At 28.7% G+C, this 17,823-nt stretch overlaps 2 protein-coding genes across 6 annotated transcripts in view; both read right to left on the reverse strand.

Annotated features, from left to right (window-relative positions):
- Positions 1–183: 183 nt before the first annotated feature.
- The window catches only part of LOC123264624 (peroxisomal acyl-coenzyme A oxidase 3-like), a 51,066-nt gene continuing 33,426 nt past the window's right edge, over positions 184–17,823 (reverse strand). Inside the window, exons 1-12 of one of the 4 annotated variants that reach the window (XM_044728015.1) lie at positions 10,165–10,183; positions 7,511–7,657; positions 7,306–7,431; positions 6,740–6,892; positions 6,503–6,650; positions 6,136–6,426; positions 5,903–6,066; positions 5,474–5,717; positions 4,689–4,922; positions 4,435–4,589; positions 592–885; positions 184–523 (exon numbers count right to left, since the gene is read on the reverse strand). In XM_044728015.1, coding sequence (XP_044583950.1) covers positions 434–523; positions 592–885; positions 4,435–4,589; positions 4,689–4,922; positions 5,474–5,717; positions 5,903–6,066; positions 6,136–6,426; positions 6,503–6,650; positions 6,740–6,892; positions 7,306–7,431; positions 7,511–7,648 — 2,037 coding nt within the window. In that variant the 5' untranslated portion in view covers positions 7,649–7,657; positions 10,165–10,183 and the 3' untranslated portion in view covers positions 184–433. Of the gene's footprint in view, positions 524–591; positions 886–4,434; positions 4,590–4,688; positions 4,923–5,473; positions 5,718–5,902; positions 6,067–6,135; positions 6,427–6,502; positions 6,651–6,739; positions 6,893–7,282; positions 7,432–7,510; positions 7,658–7,885; positions 8,327–10,164; positions 10,184–17,823 lie in introns of those variants that run through there. The other 3 variants (XM_044728014.1, XM_044728013.1, XM_044728016.1) reach the window with 3 other exon arrangements.
- Positions 15,559–17,820, reverse strand: LOC123264637. Of its 2 annotated transcripts, none has more exons than XM_044728037.1 (2): positions 16,569–17,820; positions 15,559–16,495 (listed from the first exon to the last, which is right to left on the reverse strand). In XM_044728037.1, exons 1-2 carry the CDS (start codon positions 17,098–17,100, stop codon positions 15,852–15,854), a joined length of 1,176 nt encoding a protein of 391 aa, XP_044583972.1. In that variant the 5' UTR covers positions 17,101–17,820; the 3' UTR covers positions 15,559–15,851. The 2 variants fall into 2 exon arrangements, with proteins under 2 accessions (XP_044583972.1, XP_044583973.1); XM_044728038.1 differs by having other exon boundaries at positions 15,559–16,471; positions 16,569–17,818.

A 17,823-nucleotide genomic window follows, 5' to 3' on the forward strand; every position in this document is an offset into this window, starting at 1 on the left:
AATAAAAAAAAGCCGTTTATTGTTATCAAATTAGTATACGTATAAAAATATATTCTAACATGAAATAATTTCTCTAAACACCGGAATTATATAAGATTTATGTAAAACTTTATAACAATTGAAACAATATTAATATTTTATAACAATTATCAGAAATCATTTGTACATTTTTTCAAGATGATATTATCACCTTTATTGCACTGAATTCATGGTTATAAAATTATTTTTTTAAGTATTTATCATCTTATGATAATGTTCCATACTAGTTTTGTTTGAAGAACAAGATTATGAATAAATAATCAGATTAATTTTGAAATAAAACAAAATTAACAATCCATCGTTCTTCAGATTAAAATATTGTTGTAAAATCAATATTTCTCGCTTCATAATGAAAAATTTTCATCCTCTAAGCATTTCCAACTTTAGTTTTAGATTAAAGCTTTGCTACCATTTCTTTCCACCATGAAGGACGATCGGAATTTTCTTTATTTTGACGTAATGATTTTTCAAGATGTTTATAAACCTTAAAACAATACAAATTCAAATAAACTAAAAAATTAATTGAAAACCTATGAATTAAAGATATTATACCTCTCCATCTGACATTCCTAAAGGAGAATTCAATATAAAGTCTGGAGGCGAAAGAATATCAACAAGTGATACAGCTTCATTAACAAGTTCTTTAGAAAGTTTAATGATCCCTTCACGTAGAAACTGGTCTATTTTTGATGTACTATCAGCGAACTTCCCACTATACAAGTCACCTAGCCAACGTTCAAGGCAAGAAGAGCCATATAAAGAACACATTTTTTTCAAAACTATTTTTTCTTCATTACTCCAGCATGGGTCTTCTATTTTGTCTATAAAACTTTTGAAGATGGCATGCTATAAATTGAGAGGAAAATAATTACCGAGTAATTTCTACACTAAAGAAATTTTGAGTTAATAAGAAATGGGAAGCAACTGATTTCAGTCAAATTCAGAAATTCTTTTAATACCCCTGATAGCCACAGTTTCAGACCAACCAAGTTGGTGTCAGATAGTTGCCACCAACTTAGCGACAACTTGCGGTCAACTTCCGAATTTGTAACTGTTGGTGTCAAGTTGGCTACAAGTTTCTGAGAAAAACAAAACCAATATACTGCCGCAATATGTCGCCAAATTTCTTGAGAAACTTGTCGTCAACTTGGTGCGAAAGAGTTTCGAAAGCAATTTTTGCCGACAACTTGGTGAACAACCGAGTTCATTTCCACGACTTGCCGCCAAGTTGGTGACAAGTTGCGGCAGTAAATCGACGGAAAGTTGCGACCGACTTGGCTATCAGGGACGCTATTTCTTTACAATTGTAACAGGGTAAAATTACCCTGAATCGATAAGTCACCAGAGATCGATAACTATTCGACACAGCACTGGCGCGTCTCGATCTTCGGGCCTAAAGAGAGAGTAGGAGGGGGTAGTTTGAGGTTATTATAGGTGAGCCCGGGAAAAAATGAATTTGCCTAATCATATATGTTTATATATGATTATATATTGAATATATAGAATTATATATAATTATATATGATTATATCTAAATTTTTATATAAAATATATATAATCATATATAGACTAATATATTGTATGTATATTTTATATAAGTCTATATATGATCAGATCTGAGTTATCTAGGTCTATATATGATTATATATAATCTATATATAATTAGATCTGATTAGACCTGAGTTACCTAGGGCTATATATGATTATATATAAATCTATACAGAGTGTCCCAGAAGTAACGGACGCCATTGTAGCATCTGATAAACAAAATAATTCTGAGACGAAAAGTCTTTAGCCACTTTTTAATCAGACGCATAGATAATTAATTATTAATTAAAATAACGTCCTTTTATGCGTTAGAGAGAGAACACTAGTGTCAAGTCAAGTGCGTTCCAACGAAGACGCTTGCACGTGTGAATGTGTAAGTAAATATGTGTGACTACGTTAGCTATATAGAAACTAGTTAGTCATACAGTTAGTTGTGTCTTTGTTTGGCACATACTTTACTGGACACTGGCGCTCTCTCTCTAACAAATAAAGAGACGTTGTTTTTAATTAACAATTAATTATCTATACGGTTAATTGAAAAATGGCTAAGGACTTTTCGTCTCAGAATTATTTTTTTCATCAGATGCTACAATGGCGTCCGTGACTTTTGGGACACCCTGTATATAATTAGATCTGATTAGACCTGAGTTATCTAGGGCTATATATGATTATATATAAATCTATATATGATTATATCTGATCAGATCTAATTGATATAGGACCATGTATATAATTAAACGTAAAGCTATGTACATAATTATATCTAATCAAATATAAATTATAAATTTACATTTATTAATATATAATAATATATAATCAGATCCAGCATTTTTTAATGATTATATTTAATAAATATTTTGTGAGGGAATTTGTTTCACTTGCAATGTCATATGATATGAAGATTGCTTATAAACAAAAATCATCTTTATAAATTATTTTCATTAATTATATTACATTATAATAACGTTTATTGTAACATACCGATTTCTATCACAGCTCATAATTATCTTTTAAATTTTTAAATATTCTAAATGTTAATTTATTTAGTGATTTGAATTATTATCATATGTGTTACAGTTATGTATCCCAGTTGTCGGGTTATAAAAAATGTCAAAAGAAAATTGCTATTTTTGCTTTTGATTTCAAATAAATATTTGTTAACTGTTAACAAATATTTATTAACATTTAATAAATAGTATTTAATAAATAATTTATTAACTGGTAATAAATATATATTAAATCCCATGATGTTAAAAAATCACTTATTAACAGTTAATAAAGCTCATTAAATATAAACAAATCCTTCTATCAATATCAGTGTAACTATACGGAAATCATATATAATTATATATGCATTTTGTGATTACTATAAAACGTTCTCTATTTTCATCTCAGAGTCTGCTACTCCAATGATTAATAATCTTTTAAACTATAGTTTTTTGTGGATGAAATAATGGAACTGTATTAATTAATTTAACTTATATAAATCGATTATATATTCAATTTGCATTAGTTGTAGGTATTTCAAGCTTTACTTTTCCAGTAAGTCTCGTAGGTAATCAGGTAGCGTGTTAGTCTTTAAAGCGTCAGGTCCCCGGTTCGATCCCCGCTCACGGTGAATTTTTTTTATTTTTATAGAAATAATTATATCTAATTATATATGATTAGATCTGGCCGATTTTCAGGTCTAATTATATATAAGTGATTATATATAACTATATATGATTAGGCAAATTCATTTTTTCCCGGGAGCCGTGCATTGCAACATGCAACGAGGAGAAGTAGTGTAACCGCCAGAGAGTGTGCCACAGAAGTCAAGAGGGACCGATCCCCGGAGTAGTTACGAGACGACAGAAGCCAATAACATCTAGGACTCCAATCTCGAGTAGTGAGTTAGATCGTCGTATATTCAACAAGGTATCAATAATTACTCTGTGGGCTAGGAGTGGACCGCGGGGTTTATACTCGGTTTACTTCTCCTCTGATTAATTATTCTCAATATAATTAATAATAATTCAATAATTATTTAATTGTAATTGATTTTGATTCATTAGTTGCCGTTGAGCGTCCCTCAAGGGGATTTATACCCGAGGACTGCTCAAGGACCTTGTGGTGTTAATTGTCGTGAGAATTATTTTATAATAATAATTTACTCGATTTATTATTGATAATTTTGAACATCTGAAAAATCGGTTAGTTGCATTTATTTTATTTAATAAAATAAAAACCGAATGATAAATTCTTCGAGAAAGTTCCTTTGTCTTCTCACGGATCAGGCAAGCGTCGGTCGAATTTTACAACGCAGTTAACGTGTACCCAAGGTCAAAGTTACTACGCACTAACGAATACCGGCGTCCATTTTGAGCGCGTAAATTCCTGGCGATTATTTTTACTCAATAATTTTGTTAAGAACAATTGAATTATTATTAATTAATATTATTTATTACAAGGAAATGATTTGTTATGTCGTGGCTTACAACGAACGTTTTTTTTTTAAATGCATTTTTAAAATACATTTTTTTTTATATATTTTATTTTATGGTTTCTTCGAATTTTATTTAAAGCATAAAATTCAAGAAACATTAAACGAGAAACGCATTAAGTGTCTCGTCCGGTCTCTCGAATATTATTCTTTCCTTAAAAAATATGACAGCTATAGAAAGGAAGTTAAAATCTCATTATATCTAATTCGATTTAATTTTTTACATTTAGATAAATCTACTAAATGTATACACAGGAATTATAAGTTTATAGAAAAAATGATTTTATCGTATTTTTTTAATGAATATTAAAAAAGTTGAAAGTCGAAGAGATTTAAGAAAAAAAAAAGAAATAAAAAAATCTTACCTCGCCATAAATGAGCGATAATGATTTAGCATAGAATGTTTGCGAATCATTTCTTATAGTAAATGGATCATTTCCTCCACTTTTCAAAATTTCAACACGCCGATAAGTTTTTTCAAAATAGTAACAAAGTAGCCATTGGAAAGCTTTCTGTAAATCTAACGAAAAAAATTCATATCTTAATAATTATTTTATAAAAATTCATCTACCTTGATAGAAAATCTAATTCAACATAAAATATAATTCATTAAACTTACTTTCAGGTTCTAAAGTCTCCTCCATATTCATACATGTAAATTTTGTTTGAAGAATTTTCTTTCCCTGAGCCAAAAAATCAATAGACTTCAAAGGCGAAGGTATAGGTTTACCATTACTGAAGTTGGAAGTGAAATTTAGGAGCCAATTGCTTGCTTGTTGAACTAACACGTTATTTTCACCTTCATATGTACAGTTTGCATCATGATCTGCTCTTAAATCTCCTAGGCGAGCAACTAAAATTATAATAATTTTCAACATGCGCAAAAATGGTTTTTAATTTAATTAAATAAGAAAATACGATTAATATAAACGAGAAATTCCCTCTCAAATCGGACAATTTCAAAATTTCAAAATATCTTCATAACAACGCATTTCAGGGGTACGAACGTTAATACGGAAGTTAAACTCCCGAAAAATTTCCGATTAGCATTTTTTGGTAAGATGAGTCATTCTCTTAATATCATCAAAAATATACGAAAAAATAACTTTGAACTGATAGAATTATTAAGAAAGGAGTTAGAGTAAAATTATTGAATGCTCTTTTAAAAGCGTTAAATGTACTTACAAACGGTTGTTTTCATTAAAATCATAACTCAAAACTTCACAAAACTATAGGAGTTAAAAAAAAATAACTTAAAATGCACGCTTTTTAAAAGAGAAAATGTTTAGTACAATATTTAAGTGTCAGCGAAAAAAAAAAGGTCATTTCAAACACTCCTATCTAATAATAATTACTGTTATAAAAAACTTAAATAGACCCCAAAAATTCAAAATCTTAAAATACCTTTAAGATATCCCATACCACCACAAACTTCTCGACAATCTTGAATAATATCTCTTACTGTCCAAGAGCAAAGAGGCTTTGTAGCTGAGGAAAGAGCATGGATTTCCAAACCTTCAGCAGCTGCTTCATCTTTTGTTTCAGGATTTAATAAATGTGCTTGAAAAATTTGAACTTGCTTCAGAAAAGTTGTTGAAAAAATAAGAATAGCATAAGTAGCTGCTAAGTGTGGCATCAGTCTTCCATACTGTAAATAAAAGTTGGTATTATTAACAACAACAATGTATTTAGTCTCAGATGTGCATCATCAATAGATAAAAAAAAATACGACCATTTAATTGCAATTTTTAAATTGAATTAATTAACAAGAAAGATATTGTATTATTATGTTATTTTTATAATAATAATTATAGTAGTTATAAGTTTTATTACCAATGCTTGATACTGTAAAACTGGCCATTCTTCAGTTTCTGAAGGCCCAAATTGCTTGCGAACAGCACAATATCGAACTGCAATAACTATTGCCAATGAACAGTATTTAAAACAAATATTGGTAATGTTAGCTCGACCAAGAGAAAGAGTTCCAAGTGATGCACCTATTACAATGTTCTTTAAGTTTAATTGTAATTAACTACAAATTAATAATCAAGTATAATAAATTTTACCAAATCTTTTGCTTCGATCTTTAATCGCTGATATGAAATGTCCATTTATTGTGACATCACACATCTTATTCAACAAATTTTCTCTAGGCACTTTGAAATTGTGAAACATTATGAAACCATTATCAACACCATTGAGTCCAACCTTTTCACCTAAATCACCTATTGTTATTCCCGGCATCGGCAGCATTGTATTTGGATCTCGAATAGGTACAATGAAGATATTGAGACCATGACAAATTTCATCTGGAGTTATTAATTGAGCAAAAACTATTGCGTGCGTTGCTTGTTTACCTAAAGGACAATTTTTTTTTAATAAGTATTAATTATAATGATTAAATGATAATCAAATAAGATTTTAATAGTTTACCTAAACCCCCTATCCAAAATTTAGTGGCTTCAAAATCTGGTGAATTCAAAATAAAACTTTGTGAAGTTATATCATAGGTTGCAGTCGTTCTCATGCCTTTTGCATTAGTCCCATGAGAAACTTCAGTAAGTGCAAAGCATCCTCGATACTAAATATATTAATTTTAATAAAAACAATTCAATAATTGATATAAAAATTCAAATTTTTTTTTTATCTATACTCATTTTTTTTACTTACTTCTCCGCTATGAAACTTGCTGACATAATCTATGTGACGTTCAGTACCCAGGGAGAAAACTACTCCTGGTACCATAGCATATAAAATACCTATAATTACCGGTAATGAAGAATCATAATCGATGTAAGCATTCAGAGACAAACCATTTGATTCCTAAAATCAATGATATATCGTATAGTAAGAAATGAAAGGAAACGATTTCAAATTAGAATGGATGTTGACTGTTGAGAAAAGGATAAATTTTTTTCGCTTGAGTTTGAAATGGTATTTCATTCCGTGAAACGCACCAGATTTTTCATATCATTTGTATTAAAATTCAAAGTTTCAATGTCTGGAGCCCACTTATGTCTGGAGCCAACTTAAACGAGAAAATTTGACTGATAGTGCTTTTTCAAACGTCATCTTAATTATAAGTTATTGTGAAGCTCAAAATGAACAGAAACAATTTTGAACTGTTTGATTTAAAATCGTGACTGGCTAAAATATACATTGAAACCTTAAGTTTCAATGCAACTAATATAAAAAGAAGATTTTGTTTCATACATTTTTTTTTTCTATTATCTTACAATAAGATCATTTTTGAAAAGAGTTTTTATCTGATTAAAACATCTTCGTCGATATTCGTCCAAAGTGAGAGTTTTTGATGGCCTCTGGAAATCGGGTGAACTCTCAATAAACCTATAAACTTTTTCCTAAATATAAACAAATTAAAGAAGTTTAATATAAACCAAATAAATAAAATATACAAAAAAAATAAAGTAATAATCGTACATGATACTCAAGAGAGTCAACCCCGAAAATATTAAATTTTAGCGATTTCCAATCAAAACTTGCTCGTTTTCTGAATACTTCTAAGGGTCCACCTGTTGGTATATCACGGATTAATTCTCTGATTTTGAGTAGCTTCATATTTGTTCACTAAAATAAAAAAAAAAAAAAAAAACTAATTAATTAAAAAAAAAACATCACAGTAAATAATAGATAACATGTAAGTTTATCAAAAGTTGATTATTATTTTAGCTTTGGAGTTCGAGAAACTTTCGTTACTCATACTATTTTAATGCGGAGTGACTAGAGACACCGTCCACGGGTGGTTAAAGTCACGGGAAAAAACTTAAAAAAATGACGGTTTTTCATCAACCTCACCTGTGATTATAAGACAAAAAGATTTGATATCACTAAAATAATAGATTAATTAATAGTTATAAATTGATTAACATGACGAAGATTGTTCTTAATCTAAACGCTAGGAAATGAAAAGGATGTCGTAAGCTTTTTAGGTTACTTATAAAAATAAAGACCACAAACTTTAACCGACTTATGTATAATACCATTAACCCTTCGTTGGTCGCGCTATGAGCGATTCCCCGCTTTTTTTTTTCAATTCGTTATAAAAAAAAAAATAATTTTTTCCAGCCTTAAAAAATTTAACTATTCCTTCTTCAATTCATTTAGCATGCACCTAAACAGTTTTTAAAGTTGTAGGTATTTTTATTAATTAGATATTAAATAATAAATGTCGTAAGAACATGGAATCGCGGCGATTCCCCGTAAGCGCGACCAAACCCGACCATGAAATTGCCAATTATATGAAACTTGAATAAATAAAAACAATATGGCCGTCATCAGCTGTTATAGTTGTTATGCGCATGTCCCATAAAGTTATTTATTTAATTTATTTGTGCAATGTTATTGTAAGTAATTTTAATATAAAAATAAAAATATAAATAAATAAATATAAATATAAATATAAATAAATAAATATCATTACGTGGATTGGATCACAAGAATAATAATATTACTACTGTTTCAAGTCATTATTCTTAAATAATAATTCTTAATATATATAATTTCTGTTCTTATTATGTGTTCTTATGTATAATTCTTAATTATATGTGAATGTTATAAAATGTAATTTTTCAATAAAAAAAATATTAATTTACGAGGAACTTTCATCATCCATTTGATTTCATTGTTCTATTGCGCTAATTATTAATTTTTATTTCATACCAACTCAAATTTTACCGCGCTTACTTAAAAGTATACTTGGCAACGCTGTAAGAAAATTAACATTGCGGCGATTCCCTAACCACGCGACCAATAAAGGCGGGCAGTAAAGCGCGACCAACGAAGGGTTAAAAATAAATTATTCGCGGGAATTCAGGCATTACAATAAATAATGCAGTCCTATGATGAAATAAATTCAATGGTTACAGTCACGGGTAATCCATAAATTTCACCGAAATATTTAATTATAACATTGAATTAATTTAATTAAATGAATGAAAATAATAACAGCGACGAAATGAATACAAACCGTTGTTAAAAATAATTATAACACCGTAAATAATTAAATAACTACCACAATGATAAATAAAACCTTATAGTCACGGGTTACTCGTACAAGTATATCTTATAACAATTGTTATAAAATTAGATGTATTTAATTTGCATAAATAAATATATCATCAGGGACAACATAGATGCATACAACCGTTTTAAATAATATATATAAATCATTTAAATGAATAATTACCTCAATAATAAATAAAACCTTATAGTCACGGGTTATTCGGTACAAGTATATCTTATAACAATTGTTATAAAATTAGATGTATTTAATTTGCATAAATAAATATATATCTACAGGGATAGCATAGATGCATACAACCGTTTTAAATAATAAATATAAATCATTTAAATGAATAATTGCCTCAATAATAAATAAAACCTTATAGTCACGGGTTACTCGGTACAAGTATATCTTATAACAATTGTTATAAAATTAGATGTATTTAATTTGCATAAATAAATATATATCTACAAGGACAGCATAGATGCATACAACCGTTTTAAATAATAAATATAAATCATTTAAATAAATAATTGCCTCAATAATAAATAAAACCTTATAGTCATGCACGGGTTACTCGTACAAGTATATCTTATAACAATTGTTATAAAATTAGATGTATTCAATTTGCATGAATAAATATATATCTACAAGGACAGCATAGATGCATACAACCGTTTGAAATAATAAATATAAATCATTTAAATAAATAATTGCCTCAATAATAAATAAAACCTTATAGTCACGGGTTACTCGGTACAAGTATATCTTATAACAATTGTTATAAAATTAGATGTATTCAATTTGCATAAATAAATATATATCTACAAGGACAGCATAGATGCATACAACCGTTTTAAATAATAAATATAAATCATTTAAATAAATATTTGCCTTAATAATAAATAAAAACTTATAGTCACGGGTTACTCGTACAAGTATATCTTATAACAATTGTTATAAAATTAGATGTATTTAATTTGCATGAATAAAAATATATATACAGGGACAACATAGATGCATACAACCGTTTTAAATATTATTATTATTATTATGAGTTTTACTTGTATACCCTTTTCTGGTTTTTACAAGGTTACTTTCCGCTCTATATTATCAACTCAGTTTTTCAACCCTTTTTTATTATCAACATATTTTCCACTCTTTTTTTTTTATACTCAACACGTTCTCCACTTTTTATTATCAACATGTTCTCCACTTTTTATAATCAACATATAATTTTCGCACATATAATTTCATTCCAATGCGGCTATGGACTGACTAGTGCTTTCTGTACTGCATTAACCCTATTCCTCACCCCTTTCTATCGGTTGTTGGAATAGTGGCGATGGGGAAACCACAGAGAAAACCCATGCCAGTACAGTTCGGCTACCGGAGCGACCCCCGACGGTTGGTGTTGAAACTATTCGAATAACCGTCAGGGCTCGAACCCTCGCCTCACGACATGATGCACGAACGAACTATTGGGATAATGACTTACAGTCAACGCTCTCTGTATTGAACCTCTCTGTATTTGACCACATTCTTCCCTGTTGAAAAGATCCAATAAGATCCCATCAAAAGCGACAAAAGCCACTTAGAAACCAATAAAATTTATGGGTTTCTAAGTGGCTTTTGTCGCTTTTGATGGGATCCTATTGGAAATTTTAAACAGGGTTCCTCTGTATTTGACGATTTTACACAGCTCTTATGGACAAGGACGAGTCAAATACAGAGAATGGTCCTGTACGGGCAAGTCAAATACAGAGAGCGTTGACTGTAGTCCGCTCGGCCATCATGCCGCTTCTTACAACCGTTTTAAATAATAAATATGAATCATTTAAATAAATATGAATCACTATTGCTTTATATATATTTAATTAGCATAAATAAATGTAACAACAGCGATGGTATAGATGCATACCATCGTTAGAATTAATTATAACTGCAAATAATTGAATAATTTCCGTATTGATAAGTAATTCTTCATCGTCACGGGTTGTTCGGATCACTCTCTTATTACATATACTGTAAAATTATATTTATTCAATTAGCATACATTATATAACAACATTGATGCAATAGATGTATATACTGTCCTTATAAATAATGAATCGCGATCATTGAATTAAATAATCACGTCAAAGAAAATATCTCAAGCAAAATTTAGAACATTACTACTATTAATACATATCGTAATAAGCATTACAGATAAATAAATTTATGAGTACAAAACAACAAAAATTTATTTAAAAAATTATATATGTATATTTATATATATAATGAAACATTAACACTAAAACAATAGTATACTGGGGATATAGATTATTTAGTCACATAAGGTAATTAAATTATCACCCTGAACACAAATGAATTCTTAAAGTCACGGAAAAGAAGTGAGTATTAATTTAAGTAATTAATAAAATAAATTTTGTATCTACTAAAATTAAAATATCCATGTGTTAATAAAAGTTAACAGCAGAGAAATGATGAACCATAGTTACTATTTATCAAGTTACATAGGGTAGTTCAATAATTACCTAAGAACCAAGTAAATTATTAAAGACACGGGTGGGTATGAGTATTCAATGCAAGTGATTAATATAAAAAAAATTATATTCAATGAAAGTAAAACGTAAATGTGTTATTACAAGATTAACATTGGAAGAATAGTATGCTGTGGATATAGATTATTAAATCACAAAAGGTAATTTAATACTTACCCTAAATACAAATTAATTCTTAAAGTCACGGGTAACAAATAATTATCAAACTCAAATGGTTATTAAAAAAAAATAATATTCAATTAAAGTAAAACGGTAATATATTTATGAAAGATTAACATTAGAAGACTATCGTACTATGGTTTTAAATAACCAAGTCACATAAGGTAATTCAATAATTACCTTAGAAACAAGTAAATGATTAAAGGCATGTGTGAGGATGAGTATTTAATTGGAATGGTTAATAAAAAGACTTATTTCCAATTGTTTCAAGCAAATTAATTCGAGAATTTCACTTCGACGATTATGTACTATTGTTATAACCCAGTGAACACATGACTTCAATATGACGTCATTTATAAGTCATAGGAATGTCACAATATTTTACATAAATATGATGTAAAATTGACCTGTCTTGTGATCCAATTATGATGTAAAAATATATGATATATTTTTGACATCATACTGATGTAAGTTTATTACTTCTCCATGATGTAACGGAAATGACTTAGATATTACGTACAACTGACATAATATATAAACTACAATATTACGTAACGTTAATGCCATCATTGTATGTCATAACGACGTAAGTTTAACATCATGCGTTTACATTAGTGACAAGTCACGCTCTTACGTAATACCGATACCATCTGTGAGTCATTATTTAACATCAATAATTTGTCACAATTGTACATAATACTGACGTAATTTGAAAGTCATTTTCTAAATCAGTGACAAACGATTATTTTCCATAATATTGATAAAATTTGGGGATGTATTTTTTAATATTATCGATTGATCAAAATTTATCAAATATAAAACTTCTTCAACAAGATGTCTAATTTACAATTAATCGCTAAATATTAGTGAAAATTGGTTTAAAAATTTAGTAAGAATCAGGAAGAGGTAAACAGCTGATTTAAGCTGGTACCTTGCAAATTTAAGTCCGCTCTTAATAACAAAAATTTATAATTTACAATATTAATGAATATATCTAACATATTAGCAAATAACATACAAAATATTTTTCATTTACGTTTTTAAGAAAAAAACATACAAATTAAATACATGTGGGATATAAACTTTTTATATCTTTGCTTGTATGTTTCCATACACTGCAGAAAAAAAATCTTGACTTAAAGGTAAATTTCTTTGGACTAAGAATATATTAGAGATGACTGAAAATTTCGTGGATGAAGTCAAAATTTCTTGACACTAAAACACTTCTTGCTCCAATATAACTTCGGCCTCCGTCAAAATTTTCTTGGTGCAAGAAATACTTTTTTTTCGTTGCATATATGTTTCTCACTTATATTTTTTCCATGAATTTAGGTACTTTTATCCATTGTAAAAATATTTTCGACTTCATTCAGTATAAATGATTTGGTGTGAAACTGATAACAAAATACCGAGTTCAATTTATGTGGCATGAACTCTAAATTTTTAAACCGTCAAGCGAGTAAACATATAATTTCTTATGATTTCGCGTCAAGAAATTAAATGTCGGTCATTTAAATATTGCACTATTACTTGAAAAATAATTTTCTGACATTAGTGCTGCTACTTATGAAACATTGTATTTGGAAATAATTCAAACAGTTCCATGATTGTTATTGACGAGACTAATAGTATTTTACACAGTAAAAATTTCGCGTCATTGCGTCAAAAACTTTAGTGTTAAAAATTTTTGTGTTAAATATTTAACTTTTTAAGTGTAAATTTAACATTTATTGTGTTAAATCAACATAAAAAATGTTAAATATTTAACATAAAAATTTTAACACAAAATTTTTGACACAATGACGCAAAATTTTTACTGTCTACATCAAGTTTCATAATGTTGTTAGTATGTTAAATTAAAGAAATTCAAATTTCGAAAAAATTGAAATTAAAAAGAAATATAGATTAAAAAATGGTATACTTAAAAGAGTTGAAATTAAAAAAAAAATCTAAATTTTGTAAATTGAAATTTTGAAGAAGAAAAATCCAAATGAAAAATACTAAATTTTCGGAAAAATTAAATAAAAAAAATTCGAGTCTTGAGAAATCAATAAGTATTAAAAATATTCAAATGACACGGATACATCGTTTACTCTGAAAAAATTTCACTCTGTGAAAGTTCTCTGTGTCCGCAGAGAGTCTAAAGTTCTCTGTGTCCGCTTTTAGACGAAAATTTTTGAAAGTGTAAGATTCAATCAATTCTTATGAAAAATTTATAAATTGTCTATTCATTACCACAAGTTTCACTAGAGAGCCTTTTATAAGAGTTTTTACAAAGTTTTATAGAACTTTTATAAAATTTCATGAGTTTAATGAAATTTTATAAAAATTGTATAAATTATTAGACTTTAATTTTATACAATTCCAGCTCTTAAAATCCATTTAATCTCAGAAAAATTATGAAATAAGCATTTTTCGTCATGTAAGGCTTATCACATAAGTTATTTACTTCGTGACATGAACCGTTACTTGGACAAGTGAGCAGCGTTCCAGACTTCGATACGTGAGGACCCAAGTTCGAGCCCAGCATATTTCAGGATTTTTTCATCAAGTATCAACATATAACTAGTGTTTCAAACTTTGTAATAAGTCCACAACACTATAATTAATTTCAAAATTGCCATCTTTTTATTTTTGAGAAATTTTTTTTTTAATATTTTTTCTGAGGTACAATTCTTACATCACTTACATCACTTTTACGTCATAATGACATCATTATCATGATATAGACATCACAGGTATGTCATATTGACGTCATAAATGTCATTGAGACATAATACTGACGTCATGACTACGTCATATTTTTACGTCAGAATCTTACGTCAAGAAGTGTGAAATAATGAGTCATATATGACTCATTCGTGACTTGTATCTTACGTAAATCCTGACATAGCCCAATGTCATTTTGACGTCACATTGACGTAAACGTGTTTACTGGGAAGTAATCCAGTTACATGAGATAATTAAATAATTACTCTCAACACAGGTAAATTCTCAAAGCCCCGGGTAAAACGTGAGTTACAATCTCAATTGGTTAATAAAAGAACGAATATGAAATTATTTAACATGAATTAATTTAAAAATTCTTTTGCGAAGAAGGTATACTGTTGTTATAAGTAATCAAGTCACGTAAGGTAATTAAACGATAACGCTGTACAAAAATCAATCCTTAAAGTCACGGGTAAGAGGTGAGTATTAAACTCAAACAGTAAATAAAAAAAAACTCTCATCAATCATATTAATATATTTACGTGTTAATAATAATACAACAATAGAAAATTGCTTTCTTTGGTTATCAATAACCATTGCACATAAAATAATATAATAATTACCCCAAAAAAAGTAAGTCTTTAAAGTCATGAGTAAGTTGAAGAATTGAACTCAAAAAGTTAATAAAAAAAACTTATATCAATAGAATGATAATATATATTAAAAAACGATTAACTAAATATAGTTATAATTTACGATTATAGTTTTACGATAGATATTTCTAACAAGGGGAGGATACGACCTTGGGGAAACCGATTTTGATAATCTTTGACGTAGTGGTAGTACACTATGTGGGTATACTACCTCTGAAATACTAAAGTGCAATACTCAAAAATGGCTGAGCAAAACGCACTCAAAGTTTACCCAGCACTATAATATATTAATAGGTAAATAATTGATACATTAAATTATTCTTTAATAAAAAATTTTTCAATTTTAAACTTCATTTCTATAAATTATCTGCGGTGGTACAAACAAATAATAAGTCGAAAATTAAATGGAAAATTATACATTTTTTTAATTAATTAAAGCAATATTTTATAATTACGTATTATGAGATATTATTACATGATCCTGAGTGATACTTATGATAAAAACATTCAAAACAAAAAGTTTTTCTACACCAAGAACAACAAATAAATGCTGCTTTTTTACAATGACACGGTATTTTTGAACGGTCTAATGAGAAACACCCATCATTGACATTAGTAAAAAAATTTCTTGTGTCACAAAGCCCGCTGGCGAACCAGGCATATTCCATCATGTCTCAAAATATTGGCGCTGACAATTGGTGATGAATAATCGAATGAATTTTTATGCAATCCTCTCGGGAATGAATTTCATAATTCTTATCTAGAAGTTCAGCGGTACTTTGCAATCGTTTGATAAAATTTTTCACTTGTCTATAGAAATAGACATCACATGGTTGAACTAACGGAGTACATTTTGGAGGTATAACTTTAAATGTGCATGTAGGCATTTTTTTATCATCCTGAAATATTTCATCATATAATTTTGGCTTCACTTGTCCTGTCCACGAGTCAATAATTAAAAGAAATTTATTTTTTTGAACATATGGCATTAAACATTTCTCTAGAAAATTTTTATAGAGAGTAGTTGTCAGTTTTCCTGATTTTGATGATGTGACAATAACATTTTTGTATTTTTTTAAATATTCTTCTACGTTTTTCTTTATTCTTGGCCCAAAATCACCTGTAGGCTCTTGCAAACAAATAAAAACATGTGGTAGTAATTTTCCAGATAATGTTATGCTATATTGTGCAGTATATGAGTGTGACACCTTGGTCATGTCTTGTACTTTTGCAAACACTGTTTTGCTTCCTTTTTCCGTCAGTGTCCTATTAAACATTGATTGGTATTGACATCCTGAAAATATGAATTTTAAAAAATCTAATGATTAACTTCGATTAAATTTAATAATGGAATAAAAAATAATTAGTTTACCGTTAGAAAATTTATATACCTGTTTGATCTGTATTAATAACGAAGTCACTATCGAAGTTAGATATCAATTGTTTTGTTTGAATGCGAAACATTTCTGCAGAGGCGATAATTTCTGGCATGGTGTGAACTTCTTTGTCTGTTACAAATTTTGTAATTTTGCGTTGACGAATGTTGTGTCTTTGTTTAAATTTTTTTACCCATGGGTCGGACGCTGTAAATTGAAGATTAGGAAACTGGCTGGCTGCAGCTAAAGCCCATTGCTGCAAATTTCGTGTAGTCACTTGTTGATAATTTTGTCTTGCCTCGACGAAGCGGTCATACGTCCAAGAATCAATCACATGATATTTATCAAATTTAGTTCCACCATGTTCAACATCTTTTTTCCATACTTTCAAATGATCCATTCTCTTCAAATGACTACATCCATTTTTTTGTAATGTCTCTAGTTTCCATGAAGGGTGAGCTTTTGCTATGTTTAAAACTTTAATTTTATATTCCAGAGGAATATAATCCATCATTTTTTGTTTTTTTTTTTCATCTGGAACAGTCATCAACTGAATTATCTTCTACTGCTTCAAAATTTCTGTCTGGGCATTCTTCTTGAGCATGAATCAATTCTTGATCGCTTACGAACTTCTTTTTATTTAACATATCTAACGTATTATCATATAATTCTCTACCAATCAACATAGCATCTTCAGATAGAGTGTCAGAAGATGTTTTTGCAATTAAATCACTTTCAAGAAGTAAACCTTCATAATACACTACTCCATCTTTTAGCCGTTGCTTCGATAAATCACTATGTAAGGATGTATCAGGAGTGTTTTCATCTCCATGAGAAGAACTGGCTTCGCTTGATGACATTTTATAAATTATAAAACAATTTTTAAAGTAAATTTCACTGCACAAATACGTCTGTTCGTGTCGAAATTAAGAAACTAACTGCTATAGTCAAGCTTCTGAAAAAGTGGTGGGACTAACATAGGTTCAAGGACAACAACATGACTATTCTTCCGGTGGGCCAACAGAGCTCGAATCGATGTACAGTTTACAATAACTCGAGGACAAGAATTATTGTACCCTCATACCATATTCGACCCTTCTTATTGTCTGGCGCAGGTATATATTTTTCAGTTAAACTTATAATGAATATGAGAGTTATAAGAATTATTCATGAATTACAAATATCTCATGATATACACCGTAGATAATTTATAGAAATGAAGTTGAAAATAAAAAAATATTTTATTAAAGAATAATTTAATGTATCAATT

The sequence above is a fragment of the Cotesia glomerata genome, linkage group LG5 (assembly GCF_020080835.1).
Source record: "Cotesia glomerata isolate CgM1 linkage group LG5, MPM_Cglom_v2.3, whole genome shotgun sequence".
NCBI lineage: Eukaryota > Metazoa > Arthropoda > Insecta > Hymenoptera > Braconidae > Cotesia > Cotesia glomerata.

What these genes read in the sequence shown, in the direction of transcription:
- LOC123264637 (XM_044728037.1), bottom strand. Translation starts at nt 17,100, where the DNA reads ATGACTGTTCCAGATGAAAAAAAAAAACAAAAAATGATGGATTATATT. An exon ending in TATTAATACAGATCAAACAG is followed by an intron (nt 16,496 to 16,568) that starts GTATATAAATTT and finishes GTTAATCATTAG; the next exon opens with ATTTTTTAAAATTCATATTT.